Source organism: Lepeophtheirus salmonis, chromosome 2 (assembly GCF_016086655.4).
Source record: "Lepeophtheirus salmonis chromosome 2, UVic_Lsal_1.4, whole genome shotgun sequence".
NCBI lineage: Eukaryota > Metazoa > Arthropoda > Copepoda > Siphonostomatoida > Caligidae > Lepeophtheirus > Lepeophtheirus salmonis.
In genome coordinates, this window is record NC_052132.2 from 2915475 (window position 1) to 2931810 (window position 16336).

The window sequence follows — 16336 nt, forward strand, 5'->3', positions numbered from 1 at the left end:
TTTAAAAATGTCATATTGATATATTTTTTATTTGCTTTAGAAAGTAGAATCCCCGTAACACTTTTCAAACACTGCTTAGCTTGAACTGTATTTGTTCCTAACAAGAAGCAGCATAAAATTAAACACGAAAATGTTCTTTTTCTATTGATTTGGAAATAACAAAAATAGCATCACACTTAGCAAAATAACTAACAAACTAAATTACAAGTTGCTATGTAAATTTGACAGCTGTCTTTTGAAGGTTGGTATTCACTGAAAATCAAGTTAATTTAAAACTAAGTTTTGTCCATTTGTAGAACTCGGGACTTTCCAGCCTATGTGTTATACGTACCACAAGAATGACATCTTGCAGGGAAAGTTTTATTTTTGTAAAAAGGGAACGTTCCGTCACTTTCTGGGATGGATTTTCATGATTTACAAAACAACATTACTCAAAATTGACATTGTAAATAGTATTTTAGGTATTATATAAAAGAGCACTTATTGTTTTTTGGCTTGTTTCACCAACACATTTTGACAAATATATATTATTTATTAATTTTCTAAGATTTAAAGTCAAGGTTCATGTAGGTTTTTTTCTGGAATAAAAAAATAATATCGTTCTTTTCTATACTTAAATTAATACAGATGATTTATGCACTTGCAATTTATATTATATTTTGCATACAAAAAAACAAATTTATTCATCTTTTGTGGATTTTGTCATATTAATCAAAATTAAATTCATTATTATTAAAGAAACAAATTCCTCTTGTTGAAATACAACGGCTTGATTAATAAGAGACATTTATGACAAGTAAAGGTAGATGCATTTTTGTCGCTGGACTCATCTGTCAAGAATATTCATTTTTAATAGGTACTACAAGGTGATTCAGAATTACAGTCCCATAAAAATAACAAATGAAATTACTCACAGAATATTGTTTATGCTAAAATATATTTAAATACTTTTTACAGGTTTTATATCGTTCAACAATTGACCAATATATCATTTGCTTGACCATGTTAGGAAAAACTTTACATATAAGGTATTCTATGGTTATTGGCTTTGTAACTGCCATCAGGGAGTCCTTTCTGAGCCTCAAAACAACATTGGCTCCCCCCTCGATCATACACTACATTGCAAACTTATGTGGATTAAGATCAGGTAAACATGGAGCTCAAAAATACTCAAAATTATCTTTGCATCATTTTTCCTTTCATTTAAAGAGTAGTCTAGTCCCATCCTAGACTATCAGATGACAACTCCAGGAAACAATATATAATCTCTACGTACAATAGTGGAAATTTAATTACATTACAGTTAGTAGGGTTCTGATTTTGTAACACCCTGTTCCTACAAAGTAAAGACAAATTGTATTCATCTTTCAATTTTAATGATGAGGCCTCTCTACGTATTATTCACTTTTGAGAAACATTTATTTTAAAGGCAGATTCCTTTGATTATTCAACTTCTTCCGTATACTTGCTTAAATCGACCAAAAAGATTGGGAAAGTATTTTTTTTAAATGCACAGAGTCAAATTGTTACAAGTGACATTTATAAAAATGTACACTGGATCACGTACGGATTTGCACGGCCAAAAATAAGAAAGTAAATGCATTTGTTTGGAATAGTGTTGGTTTCAAATGTTAATCGAACTTGATATCAGCTTGAATTTACTGTAGTCAACATTTTTTAAAAGACTACTAGAAACTTGCTATGAATATTTCTGGAAAATTGTGCATACTTCAAGTAACCACAATTCAAGACATACTTGCAAATATCTTATTAAAAAAAGAGTTGAAGATGTATTAAAAAGGAGAAACAACCACATTATTTGTTGTGTATTATGCACAACAGTGAAAATTCTAAATAACTCCAACTTGAAAATTGTTATATAGTCCGAAACACGAACTCGACAAAAAGCAGAAATGGAAAAACTTAAAATCGAAAATTTTGAAAAGAAATCAACTCTTGTCTAAATATATTTTCTTTATAAGGACTGAATTGAACGTATTGCAATTTCTAATAATATCGATTGAGTTTTTATTTTATATTGTAGTTCGAAATTTTCCCCCTTTAATGTCAGATTCGTAAAATGGTCTTAAAACAAAGGAAATTGTTAACAAAGTTATTTTTCTTAAACGATGACTAAAAAATACATGAAGAAACATTAAAAGACGGATTCAAAATTTTCTACCGAATTTAGCAATGTCTTTGCTTCACCTATGTGTTCCATCAACACAAAAGCAAGCTGAAATGTCTTTTTTTTTTTTTTTTTTTTAAAGAAATTTGCATTACATAATCTATTCTCAGATGAATTATCTTTAATTTGAATCAACAAATGATGGTAAATTCATCGTCAGAAAGAAAAATAAAAAGTTAATTGATTCAATTTTAATCAAAGTATGTCATATTTAAAACAAATTAAGTTAGATCAACCCCTCCCGGAACTTTGAATACATAGTCAGTAATTGAATGGAGTAATATGTCTGTGAAATTTTGGGTGGAAAATATAAAAAATAAATTATTATTTTTTAAATTTGGAATTCAATTCTTAAGTTTATTTATGTATTTTGTTGGTACACGTGCATACAACGTGGATTGTCAACATATGTTGTATACAGAGTATGTTGACAATATCAGCCCTTTTCCAATGTTAGTTTGTTTTTGAAAAATAAAGAGGGATGTCGTCTTTGGTGTGCTCCACAATTTTCGATTGTTACAAAAAATGGGTAAAAATCAATTTAGGAGAAATGTCCTTTAAAACTTTTGAAAGATTTTTATTTTAGTTATATTTTACAAGTTGTTAAATTTTGACGATTAAATAATCTTTCCATACATTTTAAGGAATGTTCCACTACTTTTTTACCTTTTTTTCAATAGCAGAAAATTCCGGAGCATACAAAAAGATGTTCAACATTTTTATAAGTCAAAAATAAACTACCAATACAAACGTTGTAGACATGTGTTCCAAACTCAGGAAAAAAATTGGGAACCGTATCATAATTTAATTCGGAGTTAGAAATAACGGTTTATTTGAATCACAACTCCTACATAATTGTCAAAAATTCAATTTCTTGATTTTTGTTCAAAGTTGTGTTTGTGTCAACGCATGACATAGTATACAAGTAGTTTTTCTAAACCATTTTTATTGTTATGATCAAGACCATTATACTCAAGGTCAAGATTAATAGGTAAATAAACAGATAATAGTCCAAAAACGTTCAAAAAAACGTATCATGAACAATATCAAAAACCTTGATTACCATCGTTGTTATACGGAGAAATCCTTCTTTCAGATCTGTCTCTTTACACTTTCCAACTTTAGTCAACATTTGATATACGAATATGACTGCATGCAAACTACATTTCTCAGATTTTATGAATTTCAATACATTTTATGACAGACTTAACATTAAAATAAATATGTGAATTTGCAAAATTTTCACATTGCAGATCATAAAATAAAAACTAAAATTATTCAAATTAGCAGAAAAATATGCATAAAAACAATAGATGGAATATTCAGTTGTAACTATTCTAATAAAAAGTGTGACAATAGTATAATTACAAAAAGTTGAATGGTTTTGCACTTATTTCTCGTAAATATCCTTCTGCAAATATACAAAAAAAGAAAGGATATAATAAGTTCTTGTGAAATCAAATAAAAAGGCATGAAGCTAAAAACTGAGTTCCCAACACTTTAACTCCTTGAGGAATCATTTTTTTCAGTAATGCAGTATTTACTTATTTTGTGAGTGATAAAGTCCTGAGACCTTCTAAGCAAGGCAAACTACAAGGGAAGATTCAAAAATCTTTGTTTTGTATGAAGTACATTTTATATTATCATAAATAAAAGATAGTTTTTTTTTGGCAACAATTTCCTTAACCTCTTAATGAACTTTTTATTATGATCATGACTTTTTTAACAGCGTGTGTGGCCCTGTTTTTACTTTTTTAATGTCGAAAACCAAATTTTTATAGTTATTTGTAAATAAAAAAATATATTTATACATACAATTTATATTTTCAAACATTATTCTCGGTTCATTTTAATACATAAAATGGTAGTTTTTTGTTCATTATATATTAAACTGTTTTTTATATTCGGAGAAAGACAAAATACAGAAAGACTTGGTAAAAATTCATTCGTATAGAAGGGATACCTTAGTAAAACAAAACCTGATTTGACTCTATGTAATACATAGGAAAAAATTCAATAAATCTTTGGCCAAGGACAGGTAATAAAAACAAATAAAACGAGTCAGGGATTCTTTACACTAAAAAATACATTCATCACATCGTTAGCTTAATTGTATCAGACAACCTTTCATATGAAAATTAAAAGGGTAAAGGCCCACAAACAGTCGGTAATTAGGCAATTCTGAGCTAATTTTTCCAAACTATGGTAATATTATTCAATAATTATTGAAAATTGTTCACAGCTTAACAAAAGCCTATTCTAAGTTGACCAATCAAGGCTCAGAACACTGATATGGGAGGGAGTAATTCCATGTCAAATCGACCAGGCCATGTTACCTGAGTTTTGGCACACGAGGTCAAATGTATGAGCAAATAAAAGTGTGCCATATTTCAACATATAATTTTTAGTAGTCCTGAGATATAAATACTCACCCGGTCCTTTTTTTTTTGGTCCAAAATTTTCAGGGTCGCTTCAATTCTTATTATTGTACGCTACTGTTTCTTTTTTTTTTTTATTTAACTTTGTCAAATTTTGCTCCAAAAAGTATCCAGGAAGAGTATTTATATCTCATGAACGACTAAAGATTATGTGCTGAAAATTGGCACACTTTATCCATCCATCAGTTGGAGCTTGTATACCAAAATCATTCAAATCTGAGAGGGTCGGGTGACATTTTTTTTCTCTCTGTTGATTTGACATAGAGAGAAAATCAGAAGCATCAACAGATGACAAAAAATTATAGTGTAAGTTTTTGGCTAAGTGCAGTAACACCGATTAATACGTAGTATTATCAGATTAAGTTTATAAAAGATCTTTAAGGGAAACCACATCGTCTAACAAGTTCCCTTAATCGATATATAATGTTACTCTCAGCATTAATATGTATAATATATGAACTGATAGCCAAATCTTGGCTTAGAAAGTGCATCATTTTTATATTCAAATAAAATTAATTGTGATGTCGTGTCCCAACTGTATTATATGCATGGCAGGAACATCACACTTCACTTAATTTGCACTAAGGTAAAACTCATGACAACATTTATAAATGCGAATAAAGGTTACATATACCACATAGCTAAAAAAAATCATATATCGTCACTGACATCAAAGTGTTGAAGATGGAAACGTCGTTTTTAATGGGACTCCTGTTACGTCTGACTATTATTGAGTAAATATTGATGAAGTGTTTGATCCAAGTTCTCTGTTTAATTTTTAATTTTTAGAAACTATAGTTCCATTTATCTCGGTAAAATGTTCATTAATGAAATTTCCTGAATCAATAAGAAACAGCGACGACCCTAAAAACATCGGGCAGGAATTTAGTAAAAAAAACGTATCTCGATTAAATTTTCATTGAGTATGATCTCATTTTTGTTTAAATGATATTATTTAAACGACAATATGGAAAACTAAGCTTGCAAGGCATTAATTTTGAATTTAAAGGCCCCAATTTTCTGAGAATTTACTTATTTCTATCAATTCATGGATACAAATTAACTCTCGAACTAGAAATACATATTAGTAAGGCCGACTATTTCAATCATGCAGGATTTTCTTTAACAATTTACAACATTTAATATTTACCTCTTTGCAGGATTTAGGATCTAAAACAGCATGGATAAAGATCGTCTTTATATCTCCTGTGTTGGAAGTGTAATATCAGAAAGACATTGCTTACATCATAGAAACTGAGCCAAATTACGTCAGAGTTACAATAAAGAACTTCTGACTTGTGGAATATTTATTTACTATGGACGGATTATGCAACACAACTAACACCATTAATGTACGTTGGAATGAATTCGAGAAGCATCTGAATACAATGTCGAGAGATTGAAATGCAGTTAATGAAATTAAACTGTGTGTTTATTTATCAATATTGTTGCTTGATCCTATTATCGATATTGATTATTCATCAGTTTAACCATTGTCTTATACAATGCAGTAGTATTTGATGTTAAATAATTTGAATGGAATGAATGATTAAAAAATCGACTTTATCATGCATGGCTTGTTGGAATGGAATTCATTTTTGCAGAATATTTAATATTTAAAGCTAAAAAATAATGATTTGCATATTCTATTTGAAGGAAATCACAAACCAATGTCTAAATATCTCCTACATCTATGTCTATAAGTTGTCACAACTTTTTCAAATTCCCAAATAAAACCACAAAAATATTGATAAAATCGAGTTTTCCTTTTTTGGCATCAAGAATTGGTAAATTAATTTATTCAAAGGTATAAAGTCAATAGCAATGATATTTATGCATAAATTCTATTTACAAACATGTATGTATATGAAAAGGGTCAGTTTTTTCCTTGTTTTTTTTTGTAGTCATAAGTCCCAAAACAAGCAGCAAAAAAACACTTTTTTAAAAGCAAATTTTATTCATATTTGTTTATTTGTTCGTAGCATTAACATACATGTGGGGTACATGAATAGAAAACCATCAATCATGATGGCTTCAACCATATCTCTTTAAAATAACAAATAAAAATTCAAGTTAGAAACAGTTTGCAAAAAACCAAAATAATCTACAAAAAATATAAATATTTTTTGTGAATAAGAGTTATAAATTAAAGACCAACTTCTTATTATATAATATTTTGTGCACGAGTTGCTTATTTTATTAAGGGCTTGTTTGTAGAGTGGAGCTCATTATTTAAAATTTGATTTTTTATAAATAAAATTTCACCTTTTGTAGAACATAAACAAATATCCCTTTATTTATAAGAAATTATGAATTAATTTATTTAGTAATGGCATTTTATATAGGCCAACCTTTTTATAAAAGTATTTTTTTTAAATGTATTCTGAGTCTAGAGAGTGGGGACTCAAAAATTTCAGTAGCACAACTAAATAATGAGAAATGCAATTTTTATGGAACGAAAAAAAAGAACACCTCAAAACTAATATGGAATATGTTAAAATACCCTAATTAACTATATTTACTATTCAATTTGTCCTCCTTGACATGCAATAATAGCCTCGGCATCCCGCTGAACCGATAGGCAGCTCTTAACGAGGAAAACCGTGTCTATGTCGTACCAGCCTTATTATTGCCGCAGAATTTTAGGATTTTCTTGTCTGTATTGGTCAGTCTGTAATTGACTTCTTGATACAGTAGGGAGTCGGGATGACAGTGCGAACAGCCTTTGCAGCCCTCTCAGCACTGACACCAGGGGAGGAGATCACACATGCATGGTCTTTTTACACTTAGAGACATCTGATAATAACAAACCTTGTTTATTTTTATTTCATATGTCCTTTGGTTCCGTAATGAAACCTCGAAATTAAAAATAAGAGGAATAAAATCTTTAATAAACTCTACAGCAAGTTTTCGGTCTCCAAAATGTATATATTCAAATTTTTACAGCATTATATATAGACTATAAAATGGGTCTTTGGATGCAGGCCCATTACCCAAGTGTCCCTTCTTTAAATTAGCCCTACTTGGATAAACAGATTGTACAAGTTACGAAATTTCAAGGTACGTTTTATTCAATTACAACATGAGTCATTTTAATTACTAATTATATATTGATATTATCATTTCATTTTGATATATTAAAACTACATGTTTATTAAATATCTACGAGAATTAGTATAAATATTTCAAATTGCTTATACAAGTTACAGCTAGGGTAGATTTTAAGAGGTTCTTTTTGTGTAAGAGACCCGTAGAGGATATATTTAAATATTCTCTTGCAACCAGGGACAATTTGTACGAATTCGCAACTTGTGCACAACATACATATGCAATGGACTGTTAGCTATTTTGTAAAGTTGACCAAATTCAAAATTATCATAGATCCCATGATGTCCCCTAGGAGTTTGTAAAGACCTATTTCTTTTTTTTTCTCTGCCATCAAAAACCGTTACCCTCCCTCCGGTTAAAGTTTCAGCGTTGCGGAAGTACTTCAAAATGAGATCAATTTACAAAAGGAAAAAATTTTATTATGACTAAGGCATAAGAAAAGAATTTTTTTTTTTTTTTTTTAATTTGTTAGTAATTTTTTTGACTTTATTATTTAGTCGGTTTTGTAAGTAAAAGCTCATAAAGTAAATATTGTCGGTATACAAATATAAATAAATAATTATGGAATTTCTATTTATTCATCAATTTATATTATTAAATTTTTTCAAGAACAAGATACCATTGGGCTTTAAATCTTTGAATTCTCAGTAAATTAATTTATGAAATCAGACTTTTGAAAATTTTTACTTAACTTGGATTTTGAGTAATTTGTAAAAATTTCATTTTTGTGTCTTTTTTTCTTGATCATATTTTACGATACCAATATTTTCGTATTGGTATTTCAATACTTGTTTTAGCAAAAAAATATATTAAAAAAAAGATAATACATACATTTAAAGTGTGTCCACCAGTATTTTGTTTTAGATACCGGGAGAAATTGGAAGACTTTTTTTTTAGTAAAATACAAATTTCATTCTTAATTTAAGTATTGTTTAAAAAGGACATCTTAATTTTTTTTTGTGTGAGGAAGGGGATTGATTAGTTTTCTGTCCTGAGGGTAATGAAATTACCTGTTTTAATACAAACTTAGTAAAGTACTGTTTCCAATACGTCATAATTATAGTGGCACTAAACCAAAAAACTGAAAAATGCATTTTGTACATTGTGCAACAAGAGTCATAATGTGTGGTAATTAGGCAATGTAAATAGTACTGGAGTGGCGTAGTTTCATTCTATAAGCTAGATTATAAAGTTTTTGCAGAAATACAGTAGCCGCGATCAAAGGTTAGAGTGTATAGAGGACTTGCGTTTGACTTCGAACATAAATATTACCAAAAAAATGGCTAGATATAATACTTATTCAAATACTAATTGAAATTTAGCTTTTGAGCATTTTTTTATTCTTTATTGGTACAATTTATGAAAATCAAGTACTAATTCCTTAAATTATAATATATGTACATAATTTGAAATTTGCAACCTTGTATATAGGAAATGACTCTATATATAATAACACTAGACAGCTTCAACTAATTTGATAAGATTTAATGTCATGTAAAAATATAATATTTTAAATCACCTATCTGATATTATTTTCAAATATGTAAATAACAAAACATTAAATGGATATTATCATAATGAGACAGAAATAAAACTTTTTTGATTTATAAAACTTATTTTATTGCCTTTAGGAAAAAGGAAGTGATGTTGCTGCACCCTGTAGAATTAATATATTCTACTAGTTACATATTTAGCTACAGGATGGAAATATTCCTCATAATATCCATTATTGCTTTCTTCTTAATCGTTTTCTACAAAGTTCCCCATTTCTGTTCATTTACTCCCATGTTAGTATGTGGATCATTGCACCTCGTTCGTTAAGTCCATTTTATACTTTCTCTTCCTCTTTTAAATTGATTTATATCTCCTGTTTATATCAATCATATGCTGAAAAGAGTGACTATCTGTACATTTATTACATACATAGGTTATAAGATGTTCTTGATGCAACGAACACAGAAAGAGGGATGATTAAAAAGAGGTATGCCATGCGATGGATGGATAGATGGATTAATTGAACAAATCCTAGATTACAAAGAATCCGTTCTTCTTTAAGGGTTTATTTTCATTTGTAACAAAGAGAACAGGAAATATTTTCGTTTTATTTTTCATATTCTAATAGGAATAATTAATTGAATTACATTGCCGTCACAGAGGGGAATTCATGGGGTCTTTTGTACATCCGTATATAGGTAACTAACAATTATTCCTGAGACGTTTTTGAAGAAATAAAATCTATTTCAACTTGAAAACTAATGGAAATTTTCTAACTATTTTATAGAAGTAATGGTTTAATTATATAAATGTTGATGTGACTAATTGGTTGATCATATTTATATAAAATAAAAAAAAATAATTAAAAATGTCCGAAATTATTTAGTAGTTAGATAATGGTCGCCATTGTTTGGGAGATTATACCCAATTGGTCAACATTTTTTTTTTTTTGTAGGAATCAAAGCTATAAACGCGTCTTTTAAGTTATGTAGATTATTTGGCTCCGCAAAATATCGATTTTTATTATACAACAGATGACATCCCTTTATAATTATGCCTCAATATGTATTCAAATTGTTGTTCCTTTCACAAAATATACATTGCTAATTCAATTAAAAGGGTGAATTTATGAAGGCTGCGTAGCTAGTTATAAAGTCATATTCAACGCCTCTAGCGGGGGAAAAAATTATCGTACACACCATAACTTTGGATAAACTTCAATTGCACAGTCTTTGTATTGCCACTTCATTATAGCTTTGGTAGTTTGCTTAGCAAATCAAAAATCAAAAAATCAACCATCTATAAATCTGTACCAAGCATGAAACTCATAAGTCCAACCAAAAAAGCTCCACGTAGGCATTTAACCACCAAGGCAGCTCATAAATCTGGCCCTGAGCTAAGATATATGAGATTTGTTATGGACACAAATGTCGTGGATACATATGTCATGGATACAAATGTCTTGGATACAAAAAAAAATCGGATACAAATGTTGTGGATATATATGTCCGGATAGAAATGTCAGGAATACATATGTCTGGATATAAATGTGGCAAAATAACATATACATACCTGGAAATGTCGCTTCCCGTGAAATCCGTAGTACAAAACACTTGTATGACATAACCTTGTTTTACAAACTTATCTTTTGTAAAACCAGGTTATGTCATTCAAAGGTTAGCGTAAGCACATTTATAACGGATACAACGAACAAGCTGAATGTCATTGGGCATAATAGTAATACGCTTAATGTGGATGGCTCACAAGTTGGGATATTCAAAACGACCCACAAGGTAGTTCTTAGAAGCCTTCTGGAGAGCCATCACAGCAGAGGGCAGAAAACGCAAATTAGTCTTGAACCCCTGAGAAATATCACGCTCCAAGCGTTGAAAAGGTAATTTACGGATGAGGAGCTCAGTATAGTTTTGTATCTTTTGTATTTTGTTGTAAACTTGGACTTAAAATTAACCAATCAACATTCTAAACAATTCTCAGAGCAGGAAAAGTAATAAAGATCCACAACTAATGAAACCAAATGCATTTTCAAATTGTGTGGAACTATGTCATGTTGTGGTCCGTGCTGTAAATAAGTCCCATTGGTCCTACAACATTCATTTTACAAATAAAATTAGGTAATATCTCGAGAGCATGTCTCAGATTATTTTATCATACTAAAATAAACATTTTATTAGAAAATCTATATGTAGCCTGTTGACATTAGAACAAGCTTGGACAATTGTTATGTAAAAATAAGCCTGCTGTGCAAAAAATTTCAAAAAAGTGCCCTTTTTTTACTGAATGAGTAAATAAAATATTTTGATAAAATAGATGAATTGCATTTAATAAAAAAATGGGAATTTCTTATTTTCTTGATTTTTGGTTAAGGTTTTTTTAAGTAAAATAGGTATGACTTCTAAATTCGTTCATCCAAATGGAAGTCATTCGTTAAAAAAGACAATACATGTTATTCAAAAGAAAATCAATTGTTTTACTCAGGAAAATATAATTATTTAATTTATTATGATGTTAAAGACTACAAAATACTTGCATAGCTTTTCAGAGTATCATACATATATCACAGTGGTCAACTAAATACATAAAATTATGATATTTATATTTATATTGCACAAGTGTGTCTCCTTAAATCTCCCTGAAATAATAAAACAATTAATTATAAACTATTATTTTTTTAAAAAAAGATTGACTGATTAAGATTTTATCTAATTGTGCGAAATTCGTGGTGTAGTAACTTAAAAACAATCTGGAATTAAAATCAATTAATAGAAAATAATGTAATATTTTAAATAATATTTCAGGCTTTCCGAAAGCGTTTGTAATGTACAATCACAATAATAATAAACAAGATATACTAAGTTAAAAAAAGAGGTGGGAAATACAACATTACTTTTTCGCCAATCTAATAGAATTCTCCTACTATTTTGTTGTGACAAGAAATTTGTGCTACTTTAAGTACATAGGATTAATCAAAGTTATTTGCTTATAAAAATTGACCAATATAATCAAGAATCCATTTTAGGAGAAAAAAACGTTCTGGCTTACTTTTGTATTGACGGGTCACATTTTTTGACAATATTATGAGATATATACTTTTTTTAGATGAAGGTTCATGTGAGGTTGCGTGGGATTCAACACCATTGCTTACTACCGACTTTTTATTATATACAATTTTGGTGTAGCTTTAATTTTCGCAATGAAAAAACAACAACCAGTAATTTATATTGAGTTTTTCTTGAGAGTTTGTTCCCATCCTAATCGTCTACGCCGTCTTTCCCCCTTCCCTTTTTTTAATCGCCCTCTTTTTCGCATAAAATGATTTTTCAACCGAGAAAGAAGAGAAACACATTCCTCAATGTGTGGATAAAATACGTAGAAACTCCCAAGTAGTTGAATTGCCGTAAAGCGAAGAGCGCGGAACCGCTTAAAAAAATTGACTCAAGAAAGAAAAAAAAGTCATTTTTTCATTTAGTTGTCCAGAATTCCTCAAAATAGGAGTGCGACAGAATTATATTCCATTGATAGATTTAATAAATATAAACTTTATACGCATTGCTGTTTATTTAACTCAATTACTTTTTCTTAAAAAACTTTTTTTAAGTGTTCATAAACAATAAATAAAAGATTAGTGTAGAAAGATCAGAATGTGAAGTCCAAGCCCGCCTCAAAACTATAACAGACAAAAATGGGGGAATCACTCGTCTCAAAAATATTGACGGATCCTTCGGATATCCTTCTACAGTTGGAGAATGCGGGTGACTCGTCTCCACCACACTCAAATGAGTCCTCGGTATCCAATCATAGTTTAATTGACATTAGTATCCTGGAGCGTTATATGAACACATCGGATCTGGAAAATACATTATTTATACCTATTGATCTCTTAAATTGTGGTCACTACCATGTGGTGGGCGATCAAATCAAAAGAACGACAGAGCTCACAAAGACCTGTCGTTTCTGGTCAGAAGGAGTCATGTCTGTCGGAGTGGCAGCCTTTGGACTCATTGGAAACATTATTTCCATTTGGATCCTCTCAGCTTCGGAAATGAAATCCACGTCATTCAATCGTCTTCTCATGGCTCTTGCAGTCATTGATAGTCTTTTTATTATTCCTGGCATTGTCATATATATTTCCAAAGTATTTGGTTGGCATCCTGAGTGGTACAATTATATTTTTCCTGTGTTTCTTTATCCCTTTTCGGAAATCGCTCTCTGTAGCTCGATGTACATGACTGTGGCCATCGCTGTAGAGCGCTATATCGGACTTTGTAGACCTTTACGAAGACTAGCAGGGAGACCTTGCTCTGCAAAATACTATATTATATCAGTCACTACTCTCGCAGTGTTACTCAATATTCCAAAATTCCTTGAAGCAGAGACGAGAGTCATCGGCCTGGATCCACTTACTAATTCTACTGTATCTCGAATCAAAGCCTCTGCACTCAGAAAACACCCTGGCTATATTACATATTATTGGCTATGGACGAGGCTTCTCACTACTGGAATCGTTCCTCTTATCCTATTGGCTATCTTGAACTCCAAGATATACCTAGCCATTCGTCAGAGTAAACATCAATTGCGTACAATTGCAATAAGGTCCGCACTCCCAATGGCAATCCTTGGTAAGAGTGTCGTCAATGATATTTGCTTAGAGTCTCCTAGTCCTTCTCCAACCATTAAGCGAAGTAATCATCTACTCTCATCGTCGCCCTTTGCCAACATCAATAATAACAAAAACAAAAATAACAATGGCGCCAATAACATCAACAATAATTTCCCACCTCTCGCACCGGTTTCACCGATTCGTCGAACAGCATCTTCCTTTGAACCCATTCGGCGAACCTTTTCCCGGCCAAAAGAAGCCATTCTTCGATCTCACTCTGCTGCTGCAACAACTCCTGTAGCAAGCACATCAGCAACCACCACGACTCGCTCTGGAGGATCCTCCGATCTCAATCTTGCTCCCATTCTTTTTGGAGTTGTGATAGTCTTTGTGGTTTGCAACTCCCTAAGACTCATTCTCAATTTCTACGACTTTACAGTCGTTGAAGAAATCATTGATTGTGAGCGGAAAGGGGTGGGGCGCTTTCCCCCTCCCTGGATTGTTTGCTCTGTCTCAGTCTCACATTTCCTACTCATGGTCAACTCTTCTGTCAACTTCTTGGTATACTGCTTTGCAGGCACTAAGTTCCGAACTATTTTAACAAGAAAAGTGAATAGTATTTGGAAAAAAATATCAGCGGGATGGAAAAAAGGATCCTCTAATTCTCCGATTCGAAACAACAATCGACATCCTCTTTCAGCAAACAACAAACTCCTTCTTCCACCACATCATGCAAGGAACAACTCCAGGAATCATCACCGAGCATTTCTGAGAGAAGCACTCATTGATCCCAAATCAAAGATTGAAAGTCCTTGTTGAGAACTCTTTATTTATTTTCCTCCCCACTCTTTTTGTTTCTTTCCCCCTGTTTATTATTCACCATTTGTACCTCTGTACTCTTCGTGTGGATAACAAGTGGATATGTGTTATAAGAGTGCAGTGACTCCTATCATCATTCCAGGATACCTACGTCTTACCTACATACATACATACATCAACACATACACACATTAGAGAACCTAAAAGAGAACGGAAATGAAAGACAGGTAAATCATTAATTGAACACACTTGATGATGTGTGACAAATATGAGTTTGATACTTGAATTAGATTAATAGCCTTTGGTGTATGTATTTTCGTTTGAGATTATGTTTGGAGTAGTTTATACATACATATGTAGGTCAAACCCTTCAGATTAAATATTCATTTCCTTCTTTTCACCACCCCGTTTGAGCAGGAGTAGAAAAATCCATGACATTTATAGAGGTGCAATATTCTTTCATGATAAATTCGGTGGCAGTAATTGTTCTCTTTATTTTGTTTGTTTTTTTCCAAAAAAGTAAAAAAAATCCATGTGATATTGTTTCAACAACAAAAAGACGACACAAAATTAAAAAAAAAAAAAAAAAATGGCACTTAGCTTTCTATTTTAATGTGTTATGATTTTCCTTCAAAACTTTTTATTTAAATATTAAATTGTCAAAATAAGAATGACAATATTTATATTATTATCAGTGTATTACAATGAAAATTGTGTTAGTTCCAATGTCTCTTCCCCCCTCCCCACTCTCCCCCCCGTCTGTTTCCCCATTATACATATATATTAAAGTAAAAATTATATTATAATTATACTGGAGAGCTTATTATTACAGTGTTTTTTTATTTGTTTTTATTTGGAAAAACGAGCTATTTTGAAATGAATTTAAATAATATATTTTTTTGTTACTGTAGATAATTTTTTTTAGTTTAATTTTTAGATGTAGTTTTTATGTCATTTGTTACTTTTGAACTCTCTCTCTCTCTCATAAATTATTTATTTGATTCCGTATAGGGTAATTACTCATTTAACGTTTGACTATCATAATACCGTCAACTATAAGATATTGCTTCTAAAATGTTCCTACATTTTATCTAAACAGATATGTCGTATTATTAGAATCAATAATCATAGGTATAGGGTCAAAAGTATCTCACTTTTACATAAGTTTATTTTATCCATGCACACTAAGTTTTTATTTTAGGTTGACAATATTATGAAAGTTAAGAGTAATTGATTATTTACCATTCATGTATTATATAATATTTTGATTCATATTATGGTATTAGTATTATTAATTGTATTTACAAAAAAATCAAAAATAATAAAGGCCTATCAATACTTATAAACAACCATATATTTTGCTCGCTTGAGACGGCTGTACTTTGAGCAGGGAATGAGGCAAAGATAAATTTTCAGGTCTTTTTCTTTCATTTTTAAAACTTGAATCATATATCGAACGTTGTTTTTGTGACAATTTCTTTTCTTTTTTTAAGTTTAAGGGGGAGGAGGGATCTAGGAAGGGTCGTTTTATTGTAGAGAACATCAAAATGGCGGAACTTTTGTTATTGTGGAAGTAACATTTATCTTTTATTATAAATATATATTTTGTAATGACTTTTTCAGAAAAAATACTTTCAAAAATTAAGGGATTTTATATAAAAAAAGAAATAT

At 30.4% G+C, this 16336-nt stretch overlaps 1 protein-coding gene across 1 annotated transcript; it reads left to right on the forward strand.

Annotated features, from left to right (window-relative positions):
- The first annotated feature begins 12706 nt into the window (after nt 1-12706).
- LOC121132596 (uncharacterized) lies at nt 12707-16011 on the forward strand. The gene has a single exon (XM_040728025.2). It carries the CDS (start codon nt 12929-12931, stop codon nt 14663-14665), a length of 1737 nt encoding a protein of 578 aa, XP_040583959.1. The 5' UTR covers nt 12707-12928; the 3' UTR covers nt 14666-16011.
- The last annotated feature ends 325 nt before the right edge of the window (nt 16012-16336 follow it).

Bases quoted from the DNA above. Each gene is read 5' to 3' on its own strand.
- LOC121132596 (XM_040728025.2), top strand. From the start codon at position 12,929: ATGGGGGAATCACTCGTCTCAAAAATATTGACGGATCCTTCGGATATC.